Source organism: Marmota monax, unplaced genomic scaffold (assembly GCF_021218885.2).
Source record: "Marmota monax isolate L192 unplaced genomic scaffold, Marmota_monax_Labrador192_F-V1.1 WCK01_AAM20220418_F8-fsc00009, whole genome shotgun sequence".
In the NCBI taxonomy this organism is placed as follows: Eukaryota; Metazoa; Chordata; class Mammalia; order Rodentia; family Sciuridae; genus Marmota; species Marmota monax.
The window spans coordinates 25,182,449-25,206,586 of NW_026694710.1; the positions used below are offsets into that span (position 1 = coordinate 25,182,449).

General features: G+C 47.5%; 1 protein-coding gene across 15 annotated transcripts in view; it reads left to right on the forward strand.

Annotated features, from left to right (window-relative positions):
- Nucleotides 1-24,138, forward strand: part of Kiaa0232 (KIAA0232 ortholog) — an 80,808-nt gene that overhangs the window by 53,628 nt on the left and 3,042 nt on the right. For 4 of the 15 annotated variants that reach the window (XM_046423558.1, XM_058572432.1, XM_046423559.2 and 1 more), the window contains 6 exons: nt 4,225-4,291; nt 5,429-5,510; nt 7,360-10,684; nt 11,901-11,972; nt 18,411-18,519; nt 22,547-22,644. In XM_046423558.1, coding sequence (XP_046279514.1) covers nt 4,225-4,291; nt 5,429-5,510; nt 7,360-10,684; nt 11,901-11,972; nt 18,411-18,519; nt 22,547-22,644 — 3,753 coding nt within the window. Of the gene's footprint in view, nt 1-4,224; nt 4,292-5,428; nt 5,511-7,359; nt 10,685-11,900; nt 11,973-12,699; nt 12,804-18,410; nt 18,520-22,546; nt 22,645-24,138 lie in introns of those variants that run through there. The other 11 variants (XR_009224816.1, XR_009224818.1, XR_009224817.1 and 8 more) reach the window with 11 other exon arrangements.

Below are 24,138 nucleotides of genomic sequence, written 5' to 3' on the forward strand. Positions count from 1 at the left end.
CTTTCAAGAAGACAAAGATGTCAAGAGACAAGATGATCTCTTGAAGATTGTGAGCATAATAGATGTGAAAAACTGAGTTGAAGGTTTGGAGTGTACACCTGAAGTAGAACAAAAAAGTAAAGAAATGGTGAACAGGAGGGAAAAAGAAATGGGGACCGTTCCAGAAATTCCAGTGACCATTTCTCAATGTAGAGACTGAGGCTGCAGTAGGCCCGTGGATTTTGTACGATCAGTGTGGTTCACCTTGGCTTCACACCTAGATCTCTTTGATTCTACTTCTCAGTGTCCAAATGGAACCAGCAGTTATGTGCCAGAGTATTGTACTGGGTAGGGGTCACAGGGGAGGGGCGGGGGCACTGTCCAGCACATAGGGACTCTTCCGTCCAGATGAGTGCGCTGTGGGAAGGTTTCCGCAGCAGCAGAAGCCTCTGGGTATGCAGAGGACAGATAATGAGCAGAGCAGGCCATTGCAGCGATGATTATGTCACGAATTTAAAGGGACGGGAAGTGTGCAGCCGGTGGAGAAGCACTGATATGTCGCAGAGTGGGAAACAGTAGGAACTGTCAGGAGCAACGAGAATCTCTGGAAGTACCAGACATGAGCTGCACTTTGGCCCAGGCTTAGTCTCCATTATGTCACTGTCCTTCACCTCGCCTGCAACCGCAGAGCTGAGTGGGTACTGTCAGGGACCCAGTGTTGGTCAGAGAAAAGGACTCAGCCAAGGCGCCCAGGTGGGACCCAGAGGGGTGCGCCGTGCTGCGTCTGGTTAGTGCCCATTCCCACTCCTCACCCCAAACTCAAAGCAGGAAAACCTGAAGGCTTTTTTTTTTTAGTTGTAGTTGGACACAATATCTTTATTTTTTTTTTATGTGGTGCTGGGGATCCAACCCAGTGCCTCACACGTGCAAGGCGGGCGCTCTACCACTGAGCTATAGCAGCCCTGAAGGCATTTTTGAAGGGATGAATCCAAAACTGAGTTCTGGAAAGTGAAAGACATATAAAATCTAGCAGTAAACCCACATTTAAGTGAGCAGGGTGACAGGGGCTCTGATGCGCGCCCAACTGCTTGGCCGCCTCCGAGCATGGCAGGGCAGGCATTCAGACCTAGGTTTGCGGAACCCGGAGCCGAAATGCAGCCGCCTTGGTCTTGCTGCCTGAGAAGGAGGTGAGCAGCCCGTGCACTCTGGAAGGACAGGCTGTCGTCTTCTGCACGGCCGCTTGGCAGTGGGGTTGTGACCGCTCGTGCAGTGGGTGAGCGTGTGTGGTGAGCAGGTCTGGCCGCCACCGGCTCCTGTGGGCACTTGCTGGACAGCTCTGGAGGCCAGCTGGTCCCTGTGCAGAGCTGGCTGCTCTGCAGGTCTGGAGTGCTGACTTGCGTCCTGGTGTGCCTCTGTGTTGCTGGATACCCACCAGTAGCGGGCACCCTCTGTTATCAACGCGATGGGGAAAGCAAGGTGAGCTCATCAGCAGAGGTCTGGGTTTCTCCCCAGCCCGTGCCCCTCAGAGTTGTTACTAAAGACTGGGCACTGTGCTCTCCTTGTGTCTTAGGATGCTGTAGGCTGCAGTGTTCTTAAATGCTGTATGGATTTGGCCTACTATGAAATATGAATGTTAAAATTCTTCAGTAGCTTATGACATAATTGGGAAAGTGAGTGAAATTTCTCCTTAATAGTTCTGAATTAACACTTTGCCTCCCAGGACACAACAGAGTATGATGCCCATTTCTGATGTCCTTTTGAGCTTCTCAGTCATGATCATAATAATGTAGTGGCCTAATTGTTCATTAAAAAAACATAAACAGGGGCTGGGTTTGTGGCACACTTGCCTAGCATGTAGGAGGTGCTGGGTTTGATTCTCAGCACCACATATAAATAAACAGATAAAGGACTATCAACAACTAAAAATATATTTTTTAAAAATTTAAATAGGATACTGCAGGTAGTTAAGAAAGAAAAGCAAAACTTGGTTGGTAAAGCTTATTTCTGCACACAAGGTAAGAAGTAAGTTGTTTGTCTCTTGCTATTTATATAGGAAAGCATCATAGATATTTACTTATTTATATGAAAACAAATATATGTATATATACACATATCAGTCTGTGCGTGCATGTATGTATATACCTTTGTTCTCACATACAGATCAACATGGTATATGTGTAGTTGGTGTCCGAGACACAGCATAACAACCCTCCACGAAGCCCCTGGGTGGTAGTGGTCATTCTGCGGTAGCTTATTACATGGCAGCCCATTTTAGTGTTGAAAGAAGCCTAGCACGCAGTCCCTGGAGGCTCAGTGTCCTGCACTGGAGACCGCAGGGTTTACAGCACAGTGACATGGGCTTGCAGCTCAGAGTGTCGTGCGGCAGGTCAGCTGACCCCGGTGTCAGTTGTTTGATCCGGAAGAGGGAATATAACTGCTGTCCTTGTCACACCTTGAACATCATGGTAAGCAGACCCTCTCTAATGGAATTGTCGAGCTGACCCATGTTTATGACTAACATCTGGCCTGGGTTTTAAGAGTGTTTTTTTAAGGGACGGCAGCTCTTGTCTGGCCTGTTTTCCTGTCTCCCCGTTAAAACTGTGGTGTGATGTGGATAGAGGGTAACTGAATGTTTGCAGTTATCCCTTTTCAATGGAATCTGTTTCTTGCTGCTCAAACTATATAACTGTGTGGTTTCTCCTTTAGGATATCTATAATACTTGTGCTGAGTCATTCTGGGTTAAGTGAATGAGGTAAAGTTCTATTTTTAGCTTCCCCAGGCCCAGTGACCGCTGGGCTGGGTCATGTGCATCTGTTTGATTGTGCCCACCGAAAGATACTTGATGCCAACTTAAATAGGACTTTGCCCACTGAATAAATCAAAAGTTCCTAAAACCACATTCATTTTTTTATTCATTGTAGAAGATCCTTCTTTCTTGTGAGAAATCGAGAATTCACAAAGTTTGGAAGTCTGCTTAGTGAAAGACGTGCTTGTGCCTGTGTCCAGCATTCATTTTTCTCCAAAACCTGACTCCTCCTTCCACCCTCTCACTCCCAGGCTCCTCCTGGTGTTCTGCAGTCCTGCCCCTGTTCTTAGCAGAGGCTTGTACCTGTGCGACCCTGCAGAGAAAACAAGGTCCTCGCGCTGGCTCCCAGCAGCCACTTGTCTGGGCTGCTTTTGTTGTTGCCGTCATGAAGAGTTCACTTAAAAAATGTTTTGTTTTGTTTTTTTTTCACCTCTTGTATTAGACTGTGAGCTCCTAGAGGACCAAGATGAGGTTTTTAAATTTTCTTTGCATTGAGTTTGTACAAGGTTGTACTCACATAAATTCTTTTCTTTTTAGAACTGGGAATTGAACCCAGGGGTGCTCTGCTACTGAGCCACATCCTCAGCCTCCCTGTCTCCTTTTTTCAAATTTTGAGACAGGGTCTCACTAAGTTGCTGAGGCTGGCCCTGAACTTCCCATCCTCCTGCTTTATCCTCCCAAGTTGCTGGAATTATAGGCAGGAGCCATCACACCCAACTTCACATATGTTCCTCTTCTTCTTTTTAAAAATATTCTTAGTTGTAGATGAACACAATACCTTTATTTATTTATTTATTTATTTATTTTAAAGAAAGAGTGAGAGAGAGAGAGAGTTTTTTTTTTTAATATTTATTTTTTCCTTTTCGGCGGACACAACATCTTTGTTTGTATGTGGTGCTGAGGATCAAACCCAGGCTGCATGCATGCCAGGTGAGCGCGCTGTCGCTTGAGCCACATCCCCAGCCCAACCTTTATTTATTTGTTTGATTATTTTTATGGGGGTGCTGAGGATCGAACCCAGTGCCTCACACATACTAGGCAAGCACTCTGCCACTGAACCATAACCCCATCCCCTTCACATATGTTCTTAATCTGATTCACTTAGATTCTTTTTGTTGGTGACTGGCTTTTGGGCAGTTAGGCCTTTGATCTGTCTTAATGAGTAAAGTGATATGCCTCTGGGAAGATAGAAGCCATTCTAGGAGATACATTAATGTTTCCACATTTTGTAAGTTCCACTTAATGTCTTTCAATAGTAAAATATGTCAGTTTAGGTCTGCAGTTGTGTAATTTTTAAACTCTGCTATTCATTAAAGTATTGATGATATATTTCTTTTGGAACGTCTGAGATTTGCAAACCTCTGTGTTAAACAGAAGTGTACAGATGCCTGCTTTGCTGAACCCAGAGGTAACCCCTGGTCTTTCTGTCATCTCGCAGAGCTCTGGGATCGAGACCTTGGTGGAAGAACTCTGCTGCAGACTGAAAGACCTGCAGAGTGAGCAAGGTGAGCGTGCAGTTCACAAGCAGAGGCCACACTCAGGGATGATAGCCCCAGGATCTAGAGTGAGAAAAACCGTAGAATTAATTAATAAAAAGAAAGAAAGAAAGCAGAAGCAAACCTTTGTGCCTAACATACCCCACCAAGCCAGCGTGCTACTCTGTCATGGGCCCTGTTGTGGATTCTGCCACGGTCCTTAGCAGCCAATTTGTAGAGTTCCCTGCTCCCAGAAGAGAAGAGGGACTTAATCCACTGGTGCCTTCCTAGACAGGAAGATTCCTCCGTGTGTGTCTTCACATTGACGCTCAGAGACCAGGAGCACCGTTCCCTTCTCCTCCTCCATCCTTACCCAACTGTTAACATCTGCCCATCCATGTGAAGTCCTCTAAAGATGGGGACACTAGTTACTTCAGGTTTGGAAGAAACTTCTGCTTTGACTTTAATTTTTTAGATAGGCAGACTTGACAAGCCCATGAAGTCATTTAGGTCTGGGAACCTCATTGCTGCTTTTCCTGATGACTGTGTGAGACCTAAGAAGGAGGCTCACGCTGAAGGCTGAGACTCTTGTTTCCTTGCCCTTTTCATGGTCACTTTGCTGTGCACCAAAGCTTGGCCTCCTGCTGAAGGATCGGTGCGACTGATTTTGACCTAAGGCTAAGCTACAAGGATAGCCAGTTGTTTCTGGGTAAGGTGAGACATAGCCATGGCTCGCCACCTTGTCAAGTAACAGAGCTAATTATAATGAAGGATTTTCTTTACAGATTAGTATTAGTTTAAAAATGAGTCCATATAAAGTCCATCAGTCAGAATTTTGTGAGAAAATATTTTTGGAATCTAAACAGATATTCTCCCCATCTGGTCTAATTAATAGTACACAGGGACATCAGCCTTTTAATTAAGCGCCTCTAGAACACCGTATCAGTGATGAACAACTCACCTCTCAGCCTGATGTTAAAGTGATTTAGCCAGAAAATTCCTGAAGAAACAGATTTTTATTAAAAGATAAATTGGTCTAGAGTTCTCATTTTTAAGCCACAGAAGCCTGTATCATTTCTGTTTAAAATTAAATGAGAAACTTTAACAATATGGGTATTTATTAACTAGATGTAAGACAAATCTTTCTGAATTTTTGTTTCATAACAGAAGAGAAGATTCACAAAAAGTTAGAGGGGTCTCCCTCTCCAGAGGCAGAATTATCCCCTACAGCAAAGGATCAAGTGGAAATGTATGTAAAAGTGTGCTTTTGTTAAAATCAGACTAATAACTCTATGTGGTTTCCATTTTTGGTTTGTCATCTTCTGTTTAATTTCATATTTCATAATTTAGGAAACATTTACTGAGTAGTTATTAAGTGCTTGACACCTCTTCAGAGGTGAACAAGAGGGTTCTGTGCATATCACGCATGTTCGATAAATGTTTATGAGATGAATGAGACAAGGAAAGTGGCTGTTTGCCGAGAGAGTCCATTTATGTACTATTACTTTTGAAATTCACAATAGTTCTTTGAGACAGCTGTAAGAAATTATGATTATCCTTGTCCACATAACAAGAAAACCTAGTTCTCACTGCTTTTTGCACAGGGAACAAGGGCAAGTCCCTGATTTAACCAGACCTGTTTCCTGTACTTGTAGTTCTTTCTTTGTAAATGAATAGTGTTACTGTAAAATGCATTATAAGCAGATTTCTTGTTATACATTTTATTTTAATCTTCTGAACCTCTAAAACCCAAGAAAAAAATGCATTTAGTTGGTTTGTGTAGACCCATGCTGTCCAACACACTAACCACAGCCAAGCCAGGCACAGTGGTTCATACCTATAATCCCAGCAACTTGGGAGGCTGAGGCAGGAGGCCTGCAAGTTCAAGGCCAGCCTCAGCAACTTTATAAGGCCCTAAGCACAACTTATCGAGACCCTGTCTCCAAATATAAAAGGGTTGGGGATGTGGCTCGGCAGTTAAGCACCTCTGGGTTTAATCCCCAGTGCCAAAACAAAAATCAAACCCACAGGCCATAGGAGGCTTTTGAGCACTTGAAAGTAGCTCATTCAACTTGAGATGTACTCTAAACACAAAATTCTCACTAGCTTTCAAAAACATGTAAAGAAGTGTTTAATATGGCATTAGATTGATATTGATTTGACGTTGAAATGGTAATATCACGGGTTTACTTGGTTAAATAAAATGTATTATTGGAATTAACTTCACTCATTTCTCCTTAATAAGACTGCCAGCACATGGGAAACATTATGTTTCTGTTGTGCAGCTCTCACATAGATGGAAAGGAGGGTCAAGTCCAGGCCCTTGAAAGCATGGCCTCATGGCCGCTTCCTGTGTGACTTGAGCACTGCCTCCAGAGTAGCAGTGCCCTCAGTGGCCAGGGCACTGTGCTGCCATCCTGAGATAAAGTGACAGGAGCAAGGCCAGTCCCATAAGCAGTGCTTTTCTGTAAGGCAGAAATGGTTGTTACCTCTACTTTCTAGGTGAGGAAAGTGAGCCACAGAGAGATTAAGCAACAGGCCTAGGGTCACACAGCTAATGAGTGGCAGAGCCAGGATTTGACCTTAGGGAATGTGGCTTTGGAGCTTATAGTGTTGACTCAGGTGCCATTCAGCTTTCCAGCTACATTGATTTATAACTTTCACAACAGCTTGGTGAGGTAAGTCATATGCTCACCATTTTACAATTAAGAAAATAGACCAGAACACTAAGTAATGAGCTTAAATTCACAAGCATAAGTGACTCAGCTGAGATTCAAATTCCAACATTTCCTACTAAAAACACTACATATTCTTACTATGATATTTGTTAAAATTTGAGCTTTGAAGATAAAAACTCTCCTTTTACTTATTTTCAGAGTATAGTGCTTATCACAGTGCTCAGCAAAACAGTTGCTTGATGCACAGGGCAGTGTTAATGTACAGTGTACTTTATTGTGAACCATGTTGGCTAATGGTTCTTGAATGATGTGAGCGCTGACTCTGTTAAAATGAAATATTCCATTTTGCTGACTAGCAGCGTTGTTTTCCTGCATGTAACACATCAAAGTGCTCATTTCAATCTCTTCACTGCTTTTCAGGTACTACGAAGCATTTCCACCACTTTCTGAGAAGCCAGTTTGCCTGCAAGAAATCATGACTGTGTGGAACAAGTCCAAAGCCTGCTCTTACTCCAGCTCCTCTTCATCATCCACAGCCCCCCCAGCAAGCACAGACACATCCTCTCCCAAGGACTGCAATAGCGAAAGCGAAGTCATCAAGGAAAGACGCTCTGAAGTGTCCACTGCTGTGCATGAGAAAGCCCAGGGCAGAGGCAGACACGAGAAGGAGGACAAGCTGAGCAGTGGCCCTGCTGAAGAAAGGCCTCCCTTGTATAGAAAGCAAATGCGGCACAAACCTGAAGGGAAGGTCCGCCCTCGCTCCTGGTCTTCCGGCTCTAGTGAAGCAGGCTCAAGTTCAAGTGGGAATCAGGGAGAATTAAAAGCATCCATGAAATATGTCAAAGTAAGACACAAGGCACGAGAAATTCGAAATAGAAAAGGGCGGAATGGGCAAAGCAGGCTGTCACTGAAGCATAGTGACAAGACAGAGAGAAGCATCCACGCAGGCGGCAGCAGCAGCAGCAGCGGGTCTGTGAGGCAGCTGTGCAAGCGCGGCAAGAGAGCAGCCAAGGAGACAGGCAGGAGAGATCCGGCCAGCACTGCAGGGAGGGACCTGTATGCGGAGAGCAGAAACGACACCGAGTATAAAGAGGAGCCGTTGTGGTACACTGAACCAATTGCTGAATATTTTGTTCCTTTGAGCAGAAAAAGCAAACTAGAGACCACATACAGAAACAGACAAGAGTCAAGTGCTCTGACGTCAGAGGTGGTGGAAGACTTGTCTGAGTCAGTGCATGGTCTGTGTATCAGCAACAATAATACTCACAGAACATACCTCGCAGCAGGTACTTTCATTGATGGTCACTTTGTAGAAATGCCTGCAGTTATAAATGAGGATATTGACCTCACTGGGACCTCATTATGTTCTCTGCCAGAGGACAACAAATACCTAGATGACATTCATCTATCAGAATTAACACACTTCTATGAAGTGGATATTGATCAATCCATGTTGGATCCTGGTGCCTCAGAAACCATGCAAGGAGAAAGTCGGATTTTGAATATGATTCGACAAAAAAGCAAAGAGAATACAGATTTTGAGGCAGAATGTTGCATAGTGTTAGATGGTGTGGAGTTGCAAGGGGAACGTGCAATATGGACAGATTCTACCAGCTCTGTGGGTGCTGAGGGCTTGTTCCTGCAAGACCTTGGCAATCTGGCTCAGTTTTGGGAGTGCTGTTCGTCCAGCTCCGGCGATGCCGACGGAGAGAGCTTTGGAGGAGACTCTCCAATTAGACTCTCTCCGATCTTGGATGGCACAATGCTCAATTCACACTTGCTTGCTGGCAATCAAGAGCTCTTCTCAGATATTAATGAAGGATCTGGTATAAACTCTTGTTTTTCAGTGTTTGAAGTGCAATGCAGTAATTCTGTTTTACCATTTTCTTTTGAAACACTCAACTTGGGAAATGAAAATACAGATTCTAGTGCTAATATGCTTGGGAAAACACAGTCTAGATTACTAATATGGACCAAAAATAGTGCCTTTGAAGAAAATGAACACTGTTCTAATCTTTCAACAAGAACTTGTAGTCCATGGTCCCATTCAGAAGAAACACGTTCAGACAATGAGACATTAAACATTCAGTTTGAAGAGTCCACACAGTTTAATGCAGAAGATATTAATTATGTAGTTCCTAGAGTCTCGTCAAATTATGTAGATGAAGAACTTCTAGATTTTTTGCAAGATGAAACTTGCCAGCAGAACAGTAGAACTTCAGGAGAAATTCCTACATTAGTTTTCAAAAAAAGATCTAAGCTAGAATCTGTCTGTGGTATTCAGCTAGAACAAAAAACAGAAAACAAAAACTTTGAAACTACACAAGTATGTAGTAAAAGCAGTCCACACGGAGATGGCTACAGCTCAGGGGTTATCAAAGACATTTGGACAAAGATGGCAGATGAAAATTCTGCGACTACAGTAGAAATAGAAAGAATTGATGACGAGTTGTTTTCCACCGATGTAAATAACTACTGCTGCTGTCTGGATGCTGAAGCAAAGATGGAGACCCTTCAGGAGCCTCGTAGAGCTGTGCAACGATCTGAGTATCATCTCTGGGAGGGACAGAAGGAGAACCTGGAGAAGAGAGCGTTTGTTTCCAGTGAGCTATCAAAGGTGGACGGTGGGGATTATACTACACCCTCTAAACCTTGGGACGTGGCCCAAGATAAAGAGAACGCATTCATTCTTGGAGGGGTTTATGGAGAACTCAAAACCTTCAGCAGCGATGGGGAGTGGGCAGTTGTACCACCTGGTCACACAAAAGGAAGCTTGTTACAGTGCGCAGCGTCTGATGTTGTGACAATAGCTGGAACAGATGTCTTCATGACCCCAGGAAACAGCTTTGCTCCTGGCCATAGGCAGTTATGGAAACCCTTCATGTCATTTGAACAGAATGATCAGCCGAAGAGTGGGGAAAATGGATTAAATAAGGGATTTTCTTTTATCTTCCATGAAGACTTGCTAGGAGCTTGCAGTAACTTTCAAGTTGAAGATCCTGGACTTGAATATTCATTCTCTTCCTTTGACTTAAGCAATCCATTTTCCCAAGTTCTTCATGTGGAATGTTCATTTGAACCTGAAGGGATTGCATCTTTCAGCCCCAGTTTTAAACCCAAATCAATCCTCTGCTCTGATTCAGACAGTGAAGCTTTCCACCCTAGGATATGTGGAGTTGATAGAACGCAGTACAGGGCTATTCGGATCTCTCCTAGGACTCACTTTCGCCCAATTTCTGCATCTGAACTGTCCCCAGGAGGAGGAAGCGAGTCGGAATTTGAATCTGAGAAAGACGAAGTAAATATTCCCATTCCTTCTCAGGTTGATGTATTTGAAGATCCACAAGCAGATCTCAAACCTCTGGAAGAAGATGCAGAGAAAGAAGGCCATTACTATGGAAAATCAGAACTTGAGTCTGGAAAATTCCTTCCAAGATTAAAAAAGTCTGGAATGGAAAAGAGTGCTCAGACATCACTGGATTCCCAGGAGGAGTCAACTGGGATTTTGCCAGTCGGGAAGCAAAATCAATGTTTGGAATGTAGCATGAATGAATCTCTGGAAATAGATTTAGAAAGCTCAGAAGCAAATTGTAAAATAATGGCACAATGTGAGGAAGAAATTAATAATTTTTGCAGTTGCAAAGCAGGTTGTCAGTTCCCTGCTTATGAAGATGATCCAGTTTCTTCAGGACAGCTGGAGGAGGTATGTCTGTGCACGTCAGCATTTGGCACAGGATTGGATCAGGTATAATCACCACTGTTCATCCTACTACCAGGAATAGCTGTATCAGACAGCAAAAGATAGGGTTCAACTATTGGGGAGACTAGCCCAAATGTCTTTAAGAGTTGTTCTTATGATTTTACCTTTAAGGACGGAAAATGGATTTGATTATAAATTTGAATTAGCAGATATTCTTTCAAAGGAAAGACATTTTACATTAAATCACAGGATTTGGGATTCTTTTATGTTAACATACATGTGCTATGTGTAGAGCAGAAGCCTACACAGCTGGGCGGCGGCCACGCCTGTGATCCCCGGCACCTGGGAGGCAGAGACATGAGAACTGTAAAGTCTGGGCCAGCCTGAGCGACTTTCAGACCCGTGTCAAAATAAAAGTGAAGGTGGGGCGGGGGGGGGGGGAGATGTAGCTCAGTGATGGATGCACTTGCCAACTGGGGCCTGGCTGCAAGCTCTGTTGAGTCTGTCAAGGGAGGTTCCCAATGACAGTTTTGTTAATAGGAATCATTGAGTCCTCAGCCACATTCCTAAAAGTGGCTCGAGGTTAAGTTGATTGCACCAGAGCTAACACTTAAAGCAGTAACCTGTTTCCCAAAACAGCATAGCAGCCTGCCTCCTCCGGCTGCGATTGGACACAGCAGCGCCTGGCCCTTCTCTGGGAGTGGCCAACTTGACAGGCAGGGTTGGAGTTTTAGCAGTGTGCCATCTGAGGCAGAGCAGCTGGTGTGTCCCCCCCCCCGCCCCCCGTCTGTCCTGCATGCGAGTCCCACCCACACCATGAGGCCCTCTTCACATACCACCTTTCCCTGACATGCCCTCAATTCCTCTTCTCTCCTACCCACCCCACCCTGCATCAGAATTAATTTCTTCATTTTCTTGATGTTCCTGCACGTTGTGGCTCTTTAATTGCACTTCTGTGTCTCACAAGTGAGTTATGCACCTTCTCTCTCACCCGACTGTCAGCTCCTGTGGCTGTGGACTGTGCCTTGCTTATTCTTTGAGTCAGTGCCTAGGTGTGCAGCTGCTTGCCTGTGATTGCAGGAAGCCCCAGGTGACTCGAATCACTATTCTAGAGATCCCCAAAGGATGAGTTTCATCCCATTCAACACTGAAGTCTGAACTGAGGAAAAATCAGTAATGTTGTTAGCCTTATTTGTTGTTTATTGCCCCATTTTCCTCCTTAAATATTCCTTTATGTACTTTGTATTTCACCTGGTTCCAGATTGGGAAGAAAGAAAAGGAGGAAGGAAGCACGATTCCGCATCACACCACTACCACACTCCTTCGCTTTCTAGTATGTTGACACGTTTACCTGCTACCAGAATTCTGGGTTTTCCTGAAAGCTTTTAGCTCTGAAGGACGTGTGGGTGTCTGAGAGGTCTTGTCAGTGCTTGGAGCTGGGGACGAGAGCTGGAGAGAGTTGCCTGCAGGATGGTTTAAGACCAGGCAGGATTGGGACCTGTGCCCTTCTGCCTTGTCACACTGCCTGGTCAGTCTCAGGAGCACCACTTAAAGCTCGCTAGTGGTCCATCTGTTTCAGAGCAAGAGGATGAAAACGCAGGGTTTCTAATAGCATTGGTGTCTGGGAGCATAAGATGTTTTTTGAACATGCTTTAATTCAACTCAATAGACATTTATTAGACACCTGTCTCATGCCTGCCTGTCAGTATAGTGAGCCCTAAACAAGACTGTCCTTGCCCATGAGGAGTTCAGACAAGGAAAGGAAACCTATTTGTAAGCAGTTTATTCTGGTTTATGTCTGGTTAAGCTGCAGAAGTTGCCAGTGGGTGTTGGCACAGTGCAAGCCTCCCCAGGAGCCACCTCTAGTGTGAGCTCCACTGGGCTCCTCTTGGGTATTTTCTGCATGGATAAGCAAGTACCTGTTCACCTATCTCTTCCTATTTTTCTCATTTTAACTAAACTGGCATCACACTATAGTCACCCTTCTTCTTTTATTGCCTACATACTATTCCCTTGTATGGGTGCACCACAATTTAACTGGCCAGTTCCTTATCTTTCAGGGCATTAGGGCCAGCAAATTTTCTGGTAATGTGGTAGGTGGAGCAGTGAAGGTGAGCCCAGGAGGCTGTTGGAACCTCTGGAGAATCCTCCCAGGCTTTGAGAGGTGAGGAAGGCTATTTACGCACACCTGGGTATCAGGGTCAGAAGGAGGAGGCAGACCTTGAGAACAGAGGGCACGGCAAGGCAGGGGGCCTGCACCACAGGCACATGGGGCGATGAGCTTGGCTCATGGTCCAGGTATAGATGGAAAGTCAGGAGTAGCAGGAGAAGCACTGTGCTGCATGTATCTGTTGGTGCATAAATCTGTGGCACAAGTGTCCTTTGCATTCATTTGGTTGCCCACTTGGTGCCAAGCACTTTGAAGCCCAGAAAAGCAGCAGAAGTCTTCCTCCTCTCTTTTGGGGACTTTCCAGTCCAGTTCAGGGGAGGAGGTCTTTTTGCCACAGGCAAACATTGCTCTGTGAAGGTCACCAGTTCTGGAGGCCAGAGAGGGACTGAGGGTGATCTGGGTGGCAGGGCACCCAGCTCACCTGTGCTGGGGCCAGACAGATTCTTCCCACCCGACTACTGAGGACATGCAGGCCCAGAGGGCTGGGAGGCCTGCCCAGAGCCAGTGCTCCTCCCGCCACTCTGAGCAAAGAGAGTCTCAAAGCAGGACTCGGGTCTCTGCCTTTGGAAGGCTTCCTTTTGCTTTTGCAAGCTGAATGACAGAGGCACAGGGGTCCCTGAGTAAACCAAACCCTGGCAGCTTGCTCTCTCAGAACTTGTATGTCCAGTGAGAATTTAAAGCTGTGAAGCCTGTTCATTTACCTGATTTCCATTTTCCACCTTCTAAAAAATTCCTGAGGCCTGGCGCCTATCGTTCTAACTACTTGGGAGACTGAGGCAGGAGGATGGCAAGTTCAAGGCCAGCTTCAGCATCACAGCAAGCCTTTTTCTCAAAAAACAAAAAAGAGCTCAATGGTATAGCACTCCTGGGTTCTATTTCCAGCACTGAAGAACAGAACTGAGGAGGATGTCTGCGGCTGGAAGCATTTATGGTCAGGCTTTTGGGGTTAATTAAGTTTATGTCTTTTTGCTCTCACGCGCACCCACCCCTGTTCCGTTTCTTCCATCAGATGTGTTAAGTGCCTCTGAGTGGAAATAAGTAGAGCCCTGCATTTGGGGAGCTACCTGCAATCTTGGGGAGCTAACAGCAAACATATTGTGTGCTGTGTTAGAATATAAAAGGTATCTGAAAGAAGGAGAAGAGTTGGAAGAGGCATGTGGTGGGTTGGGACTGCTGGGAGGAGCTTCCCAGGTTAGTTGAGTGATGCGGCAGGCTTCCTTGCAGAGCTGCCATTGGAGGGAGGGAGCCCAGAAGACACCCAGAGGCAGGCAGGTGTGTGTGTGTCTGTCTCCTCGGGGCAGGCCTGTTCTGTTTTGCTTTGCTTCCTGTTCCCTCTGTCCTTTCTGCATTCCTTTTAGTCACAACCAAACCAGAAGTTGAGTAAAGTGTGAGCTCTTTAGACGTTAGATGAGCAAAGTGTGGTCTCTGCCTCACAACCTAAAAGTTGGCAGCAGCTGAGGGGAAGGCTGTCTCAATGATGCACGTTGGTCATGTTAGTCATCTTTCTGTTGCTGTAATAAAATACCTGAGAAAAATAGCTGCAAGGAAGAAGGGCTTATTTTGGCTCACAGTTTCAGAGTTTTAGTTCATGGTCAGTTCCATTATTTTCGGGCCGCGAGCAAGGGAGAGCATCGTGGCGGGGGCAAAGCTGCTCAACTAATGGTGGCTTGGAAGCAAAGAGGGAGAGAAAGGGCTGAGGTGCCAGTATTTCCTCCAAGGGCACATCCCTAATGACCTAGCTTCTTTCCACTAGGCCTTGTAATAGTGCCACCGGCTGGTGACCAATCCTTTAACACGTGGGTTTTGGGGGTCGTTAAGATCCAAATCACAACATTCTGCCATGATGCAAAATGCATTTAGTCCATCTTCAAGAACCCCTACAGTCTAACTGTCCATCATTGTTCAAAAATCCAGGTCCAGAGTTTCCTTTAAATGTCAAGGCAAACTCTTAGCTGTGAGCCCCTATTAAAAATTAGGAAACAAGTTATGTACTTTCAGGATACAGTGGCACAGGGTAAACTCCCATTCCAAAAGGGAGGAACAGGAAGATAGCAAGGAGGAATTGGACCAACGAAAGACTGGAACTCAGCAGGGTAAACATTAAATCATGTAACTAACTCCTTGTTCGGCATCCAGGGCACAAGGTGGTGTGAGGTGAGCTCCTCAGCGCTTGGGCAGCCCCACCCCACAGCCTTGCTGGCTGCAGCCCACATAGACGCTCTCTAGGGATGGTTCTGCCCACCGCATGCAGCTTTCTTTGGCAGCCGGTCTAACTTCCTGGCATCTCTAACTTAACTGGGGTCTCTATTAGAGCTTCAGTTTGACTCTTAAAGCTTCACACTTCACCCTGTCAGAGGTGCTTGTAGGGATTCCTGACCTGCCAGATGTTGCCTGACCTCCCAGGCTTTGTTTTGAAATCTAAGTGGCAGCCTCCATGACCCTATAACTCTTACATTCTGCATGTCTACAAAACTGTGTCACATAGATGTGCCAGTGCCTGTTGCCAGTTTGAACTTGAGCCAGCGAGCTGCATTCTGAATGCCTTGATGCTGAATAGTGGGACTCCATCAGGGGTGGGGATTCAACAGTGGGCCACTGGTCTCAAACAGCAACTTAGAGTCTGAAGTGGGGGTGGGGGATCCTGCTGATTCCTAAGTTTCCCTCAAGGCATTGTTCCTATTGCCCTGGTCACCCCAGCCCCACAGTGCTGGGGAGCCAATCCAGGACTCCTGCATGCAAGGCAGGCATATCACTACCGCATCCCCAGCCCTGCTAGCTCATTTTTAATGGTGCTGATCTCTAGCAACTGTACTCTTCTTGGCTGGGACTTCACTCCTTTTCTGGTCAAGTTTTTCATATCTTTCCACTCTGCTTTCTGCTCCCCAGTTTCACAGTAAACCTGGCTAAAAGCCAGCAATATCCATGCCACTACCTGGGTGCTGTGCTGCCTTGAAATTTCCTCTACCAAATTAATTAGTCCATCCCCTTTAAATTTAGCTTTGCACAAAGTCTCTGGGCATGGACATAATGTAGAAAAGTTCTTTCTATATTGAGGTTGGCCACAAGTCCAGTTCCCAATAGAGTCCTCGTTTCTGTCTGCAGCCTTGTTAGCACAGCCTTTACTCTCCATAGTCCTATCAGAGTTCTGGTCTTCTGATCTCCCACCAGAATCACCCATTAACTCTGCTTATAGCATTCTAGTCTTTCCTCCAAATTTTTCCAAACTTCTTCCGCCAACCAGTTCCTAAGGCTTCTGAATCACATCACTAAGTATAGTTACAGAAATGACCCTACTTCTCAGTATCAGTTTTCTGTTTGCTTTTCATTGCTTATGGAAAAAATCAACTTAGATTTGGTTAGGGTTGGGTATGGTGGCATACACTTGTAATTGTAGCAGAGTGCCTGTGGATTCAATCCCCAGTACCACCAAAAAGAAAAAAAAAAAAAAAGATTTGTTTGGCTTATGGTTTCAGAGATTTCAGTCAAGAGTCACTTGGCCCTGTTAAATGCCTACCACAGGAATTGACACTCAAATTGAAGATGCAGAAAGACTCCTAAAATTGTAGTAGAAACTGATAGGCTCTTACCAGTGGTTTCAACAGGAGAGAAAGGAATTGGTGTGCTCAGTAATATGAGTCTAGGCCCAGGAATTGGTGTGTTCAGCTCTGTAGATGCTGAGAATCTACTTTGTGCTTGGAGATGCAAAGATGATGAGTAAGATGTGGGCCTGCCCTTAAAAAGCTTCCAGTTCAATTCCATTGGCAGCTGGCCTCGGCTTGGCTTGGGCTCCAAGCCCCGTGGTGTCCTGGCCCTCCAGCCTGCTTTCCTGCCGTGCCCCATCCTCCACAATGAACTCTCTCATCCTTTCCTTGCTTCCTGTCTCAATAAAGGATTAAAAGATAAGCAGTCTTACTGAACTCACACTAGAGAAAATTGATCTGCCACCTCCAGATCCAGCTCTCTGTGTAGTGCCTTGGGATGATAAGAGGATTCTGGCCAGGGGAGCCTTCCTTGCTGCCCTGAATGGCTTTAAGTAATATCACAGGACAGGCGAGGCCTTTGCGTTTCTCACCTCATTTGCATGAGGTAGAACTTTGTTCCTTTGGCCTGGGCATCTATCATCTAACAGCAGGACTAGTTTTTATTGTTAGGATAAGCTGTGGAGAAAACAGTGCAGGTTGACTGACCTGGGAAGACAGTACGGTTTCCTTCAGTTCCTAATTGAGGAATATATCTGAAAAGATGCATAAAATGAGAACAAAAAGTTTAGTGTTTCTTATGTTGTAAAAGACATGTTATTGAATCAAGCAATTTTAGACCCATAAAGTAATTTACAATTATAAGCATAACAGAATCCTATTGGAGAATTGTTTATTAGTTACTAAAACAGTCCAGAACACATAATGTTAAACTCAAATCCACAATGGCACATCTTAAAACAGCAAAGACTCACGCAGAGTCCAGGGCTGCTCCGAGAGCAGACTTCTGTTGAGAGCACAGTGTAGGGGCCCCGGGCAGTACAAAGATGCAGAGGCCAGGCCTCATCTGGGAGAGCTGGGCAGGCAAGTGGAAAGACACCACCAGGGTGCAGTTGCTGACCGAGGCTGACTAGGAATCTCCTAATGAGTACTCTCAAGGACTCTCCTGGGTCACTGAGGAGAGCCGCTGTTGACCACCAGCCATGCTGCCTCATTGCCCAGGTTGGTGGCAGGGTCCTGCTGGGCTTTGAGAGTTGGAGACTTGGGTCCCTCCTGTTAGGCTGGGTGCTTCCACTCTGCCTTGGCCACCGGCGCTCAGGGTGTGAGTTCCCCTGCTCTTCAGGAGTCATGCCCTCATGGCTTTTGGGCAACGCTGTGGGTTTTGAATATGAGTTTGTGATTTGTCTTCTTTTTGTCCCAGCTTCCTTTTGAGTTCTCACCTGAGCAAATAGTTTTGTTCTAAAGAAAAACATTTAGGCTAGTAACTGCCTGTAAGAACCTACCTTGCATCCCATCTCTTCTTTTGTTACCTCCTGCCTTATGTGTGAAGAAGAGGCCCCCATTCTTTAGAACACCTCAAGCTCACGGGCATGTTATCTTTGTGCACTGCTGAAGTCAAGAAATTTGCCTTAGTTTAGGAGTATTTCCTGTTCTGTTGTAGTTTTGCCTTGTTAAGAGTTCTCTGGGCTTACAAGATGGTCATTCCACTTACAGTGTGAGTGCTTTTTAAAGAAGACTTTCTTTTTTTTTTTTTTTGTAGGAAAAAAACAGTTTTGTACAAGAGATGAAACAATATAAATTCAAAACTTACAGATAAGGGTTAGCTCTATCACTCAGTGGAAGACTTTCTTTATTTTCTACAAACATATTGGCCTTTTTCTTTACCATATCCAGAACAGTAAAAAACTCACCAATTTAAAAATCCTGGATTTGGGGGGCGGGATGTAGCTCAGTGGGGGAGTGCTTGCTTGGCAGGCACAAGGCCTTGGGTTGAATCTCCAATACCACATAACACACAAAAAAAAGCCCTGGGTTTTAGTCCATAATTAATAAATAAAACTTATATTTTTACCTCTATCCTGAAATTTATCAATGTTTTCTATATTTGGTTTAATCTGAACAGTTTCCTGTATTGAACACTAATGTACAAGAAATGAATAGAAGTCAAGAAAAGCAGACCTGGTGGGAAAAAGCCTTGTACTCTCCTCTCTTCCCTGCATCAGAGTGTGAAGGTAAGGAGGACTGTGTTATTCATTATGCATTCAGACTTTGAGTTCATTAAGAGCAGTAAGTTTTCTGGCTGTGACTATCAGTCTAGGAGACTCTTAGAGGGTTTTCTGTGGCCAGTGCTTTGCCACGCTCTGGGGATACAGCGATGAGTAAGAGCCAGACCCCACTCTGGAACTCAGCCATGGGCTGATGGAAGGAAAGGACAGGAAATTCATGAAAAGTCCAACCATTGATGAGATGCATACAAGCTATATGGACTTGGGGAGGAAGAGGTAATGAGGCAGTGCCTGGGGAGAAGAGGGTGAGGGAACTGGGGTAGGCAGAAGGAGCAGGGAGCCATTGTATTCAGCTGGGCTGTGGTAGACGGGGAAGGTCCTGTCGGGAGTTGAGGGTGTAGGGAGGGCCTGATGAGGGACTTCAGTTTGTGCGTCAAGGTCAGGTGTGTGTTTAGGACACTTGCAGCAGCAGTGGAGATGGAACTGGACCTGCAGGGCATCTGCCAGGGTGCCTGGGCTGTGGCAGAAGTTGGAGTGGTGAGACGAAGGTGTGAACTGAGGTGGTGGCAGTGGCAGGGATAAAGGGAACATGATCGAGATGTGTAGAGATGTTTGTCAAGCAACTTCCTGTGAGGAGTGAGCACCAGATAGACGAGGAGATGGTGGCCAGGGGGTGACAGCTGCTGATTTGGGAGAAAGGTCACGAGTTTGGGGCATGTTCTGAGAGCACCATCCGAGCCTCCCAGGTGGACCTGTGCAGAGCTATAAGACATTTCTACCTAGAGTCTGGGGAGAAGCAAGAGCTAAAGAAACATCTGTGAGGGTGAGGTCAGGCTGCTTAGCCTGCCTGGCTCCTGGCCTCCTGGCTCCCACATGCTGGTTCCTTACCAGTCTCTCCCGTCAGAGCCCTGCAGGGCCACCGTGCTCTCATATGTGTTCAAGGGTTTGCCTCTGTCATACTTGCCCACAGTCAGCCTTCCTTCCCATGCCTGGACAGAACCGATGGGACAGAGGCAGGGTTAGCATCGAGACTCTTCTTGGGGGTTGTCTGCTTCTCATTGGTCTGCAGCTGTGGCAGCTTCCCAAGTCCTTTCCTTCTCCCCAGGGGTCCTGAGAAGAGCAGAGGGCCGAGTCTTCATGTGGCTTCTGATTGCCTGGGAGCCCCGTCCAAGGTGGTGGCTGCTCCTCTCCTGTGTTAGCTAGTGGCTTGGCAGCCCCAGGGTTGGCAAGCTGCTCTGCAGCAGCCTGGCAGGGTCTTGGGCCTAGTTCCCAGAAGAGCAAGCTATGTATCAAGGTGGGCAATTTGCCCAGATCTTGTAAGTCAACTGTTAAGCGTGACTGGAGGCCAGGTTGTATATCCTGTGGTCGAGAAGTTTTGTCCTCCACCACAGCACTGAGCTGGACTCCAGGGTTGGGGCAGCACAGACCTTGTCTTCCTGAACATATAGCCTGCAGCTGGGTCAGGACAAGACAGGTGCAGGTGCTGGGAAGCAGGTGGGAAGTGCCAGAGCTGTGCACAGAAGGAAGGGCCCCGAGAGACGGGTGCTTGCTGTCTCGTGGTGGGAGACCCTTCCTCATAGCAATTTTCCAACACACTCAGCTCATGCTTCCCTTACTTGAGTTCAGTTTTCTGCCTCCATTAGTGGAAGTCCAGCTCTAGCTCCTAACTGTAGGTCCCTGGTCACCTGCACAGTCTTTCAGTAGCTGCTAGCAGATGAACGTCCATGGTGCTTTTGTGTGTGAGGTGGGGTGGCACTAGAGGAACACTCAGAGGACAGATAGTGGTAGAGCTAAATCCCATGCATTTGCCCTGCAGTGATATTATGAAGCACCCCTCTTTCGACTTACAGGATGGGGACAAGTAGCCTCAGAAGAGGGTTAGCCAAGAAAACAGGTAGCCCCTCACCCACCAAGCAGAAATAGCCAGGGACTCCTGTTCCATTGTTGCAAGTAGTTCATAACAGGCACGTGCTACCCTGGGCCAGTGGCTGGCCTGGAGCCCTCTGGGTTGCTGGGAAGGGGGTTGTTCCCTTTTACAGTAGGGTGCAGAGACAGGCTGGAGGTGGGGTTGCTTGTACTGGCACCCATCAGGCCTGAGAGCGCCCTCGGCGCTCTGCCCTCACCTGTGTTGCCATGGTAGGTGCTTCCACTCTGCAGATGCGTAGCTTTATTCTGTTGGACGCTGTTCCAGGCTCTGGGAACACAGGCAAACTGTCCCACTCCTCCTATTCAAGGGCCTTCCGAGCAGGGACTTGAGGGCACGGTGCAAACCACTTAGAGCTGGGGCTCTACAGGGAGAGAGGCCAAGCAGAAGTGTGGCTGCCAGAGTGGGCACTCAGGAGTACAGTGGGATGAGGCCAGCCAGGGACTGGCAGGGAACTCACAGAGCCTTGAGACTCTCCAGGGCTCTGGGAAATGGCTTCTTGGTACTTCGAAGGCCCATTTGATGTCAATGTGTGTGGCCTTAGCCTTGCAGAGCAAGCCCTGCAGGGGAGCAGCACAGATAGTGGCTAGAGCCAGGCTCCTGACACAGACTGAGCCAGAGCCCAGTGCCACTGTGTCCAGCTGCTCAGCCTTGGCACTGCCTAGGTCTTCCTGTGTCTCCACTGCTGTATTTCTAAGGACCTAAAAGGAATGCCTTCCTGGTAGCTGTGGAGGGCCCAGTACCTAGAGCAGTGCCTGACACATGCATGTTACTCAAAACCTGGTGGAGCAGTAGGAAAACAAGGACAGCAGTTCACCATTGCCCTTTCCCGATTCCCTGCATGAAGGGGCAGAGGATCGCTCCACCCGTGAGCATATCCTCGTCTAGGGAACAGCCTCCTGCCCCTCATAGCCCTCCCCTGGCAGCAGTGGGGAGGGGTGCGGGGTGAGTGGCAATTGGCCAGGAGGGGTGAGACAGGGTCTCCAGCCTTATCAGAGGGTGGTGGTCTTCTCTGCAACCATCCCAAAGCCTGTCCTGGCCAGCAGCTGTAGAGGGTGTGATCGCTGTATCACTCTCTGACGTGCCTTGCATGTGGATGGCGTAGCATGGAATCAGCTGCAGCCTGACCAGCCTGGGGCCTGGGCTGCTCTCCTGACCTGACCTAGCAACTTCAAGTGCCTGCGGCTGCCAGACCTCTTGGCCTAGGTCCACCCCCGATGGAGAGGTGGTGCAGTGCTCCTCGAGGCCCACCTTGTCCCCGTGGCTGTGGGTGGGGGAGTCTTAGCATCTGCTTGATGCCTCATGGTAGCACTCGTGGAGGACCAGGTGTGGAGGGCTCACAGGTCAAACCCAGCGCTGCTGGAGTCCTCCCCGCCCTTCACCGTGCCTCTGCCACAGCGGCCTTCTTCAGGGAGTCAGGGAATGAGGTGTGCTGCTGGAGAGCAGCTCCAGAGACCAGAGCCCCCCGGGTGACTTGGGCATGCAGCCCAGGCAGAGAACGGCTGCCCTCCCTGGGTTCGATTCCTTTCCATCCAGTGGGCCACTTGTGCAGTTGGAACTCGGGCCTGACTTCCTTCCCCGCCCCAGAGATGGCGTGAACACGTGTTAGCTTGGTGTTGAGTCAGAAGGAGGCCAGGACACTGCCCCACTGTGTCTCCTCACTGCACCTCCCTCTGTCTGGGCTGCTCTGTTCCTGTGTTTTATGAGCATATCCATGGTGCATCGTCTGTCTCCTCCATTCCACGTTCCTTCTTGAGAGCACAGACCTCGTTGGTCCTTTTGTCCTGTGTCCCCAGGGCCTGTCACATGGCAAGTGTGATGGTGTACTGTTGAGTGACCGTCTTGTGGTGGAGCAGTAGGAGTACCAGCTTACGCTGGCCTGGTTTTAAGAACTCACTCAAGAGTGGCGGGTCCAAGAAGCTGCTGTTGGTGCGGCTTTCTTCTCACACACACCTGGCCAACTATGCTTTTAATGACTACCTAAAATCTCCAGAGGGTTGGGAGACCTAGGTTTTCAGTGAAAACGGAACAAGAATGTGTGTTTCATAACTGTGTCTTAATGGAATTTCCCCTTTCCCTCTCTTCCCTTCTCCACTCAAAATGATTAAGAATGTTATACAAATGCCAAGGGAGAGAATGGTATAGAAGAGTATCCAGATGTTAAAGAAATACCCAGTAATGAAGAGCGTCTGTTAGATTTTAATAGGGTAAGTGGACTGTCCTCCTCGTTATTAACATAGAATGACTACCACCTCCCCTATCTCTCTAGTCAGAAACCTGGGAGTCCTGGGACATGCCACCCCACCCCAGGTGCAGACTTCCTCCTCTCTGGCCCTTCTTTGGGCCTGGGGTCTGCCTCACGGCCTACCTTGATGATCCCTGGCCAAGCTTCCTAAGGAGCCCTGGCTTTCCCAGCCTTTCCTTCCCAGGGCTGCCACAGAGCATTTCTCAATGCACAGCTGCCCCTGTCACCCCACTGCTGGTCCCTCAGTGGTACCTCTTTCATCTTTCAAGGCGTGCCCCAGGGGAGACCGTCCTAGGGCCAGTTCTCCCTGTCCAACCTCTTGGGGGCCTTTGCCACACTCTGTGCAGCATCCTACTGGCCTGGTACCCAGCTGTGTGTGGCTTCTGATGTCTGCCTCCCTGATGGGCCAGTGAGCGCCTTGGGACAACAAGGCCTGGCTGGGCCTGGTTCAATGAGTCTCTAACCTTGCCGTTAGGCAGACAGGTGAATGGCCATGGGAAGCCCCTCTGCCTCCCAGTGTTGATCTTGCGTGTCAGCTCAAGTCCAGTGAGGGCTCTCCTCTCAGGTGCCCTTTGGTGTTGGTACCGTGGACCTGTCAGACTGGGCGCAGCAAGGCTGCCTCATGAGGCCTCTCCAGGGATTTTGCCTCAGTGAACAGCTCCTGTCACCTGCCCCACCAGCCTCGATCCCCCAAACCTAATCAAGTGCCACTCCTCAGCCCCTGCTCTTACCCCCGGAGAGTGTGCCTTCAGCCTCTTCACCTCCCCTCTACCCAACTAGGCCACACCACTGCTCCCAGTCCACGATAGCTGCCACTCCAGCTCCCTCTTCCAACTTCCCCCGACCTCTCCAGCCAGCAGTGCAGGGTGGCGTCACAGCACCCTGTGCACTAGGCTCTGCTGGCATGTCCACCTTGCACAGTAGAAAACTGCAGCATCTAAAGAGTACACACTGCCAGGTGCAATGGCCACGCCTGTCATCGCAGCAGCTGGGGAGCTGAGGTAGGAGGATTGCAAGTTCAAAGCCAGCCTCCGCAATTCAGCAAGGCCCTGAATTTTAATTTCCAAAATAAAAACTAAAATAGGCTAGGGGTGTGGCTCAGTGGCTAAGAGCCTTGGGTTCAAGTCCTAGTACAAAAAAAAAGAAGAAGAAGAAGAAAGAGTAAATGCTATTATCTAAGGTTGTGGAGACACTGAGTCAGTATGGACCTGATCTGTGAGCCCAGCAGTCAGACTGTAGGACATACGTTGTACCTGCTGCACTGGGACAGAATCCAGACTTCCTGTGCGCCTGTGAGGCCCTGTTGTTTTGCCCTCTCTGACCTCATGTCCGGACACTCTCCTCCCTCTTTGGCTTTCTGTGCTCCTGCTTCAGGGGCTCTCAAGAAGGGGCAATGCTGCCATCTGGAAGTGGGGTGGGGCTGGTGCTAGTGGCGATGACAGGGAAGGGAGTGTTG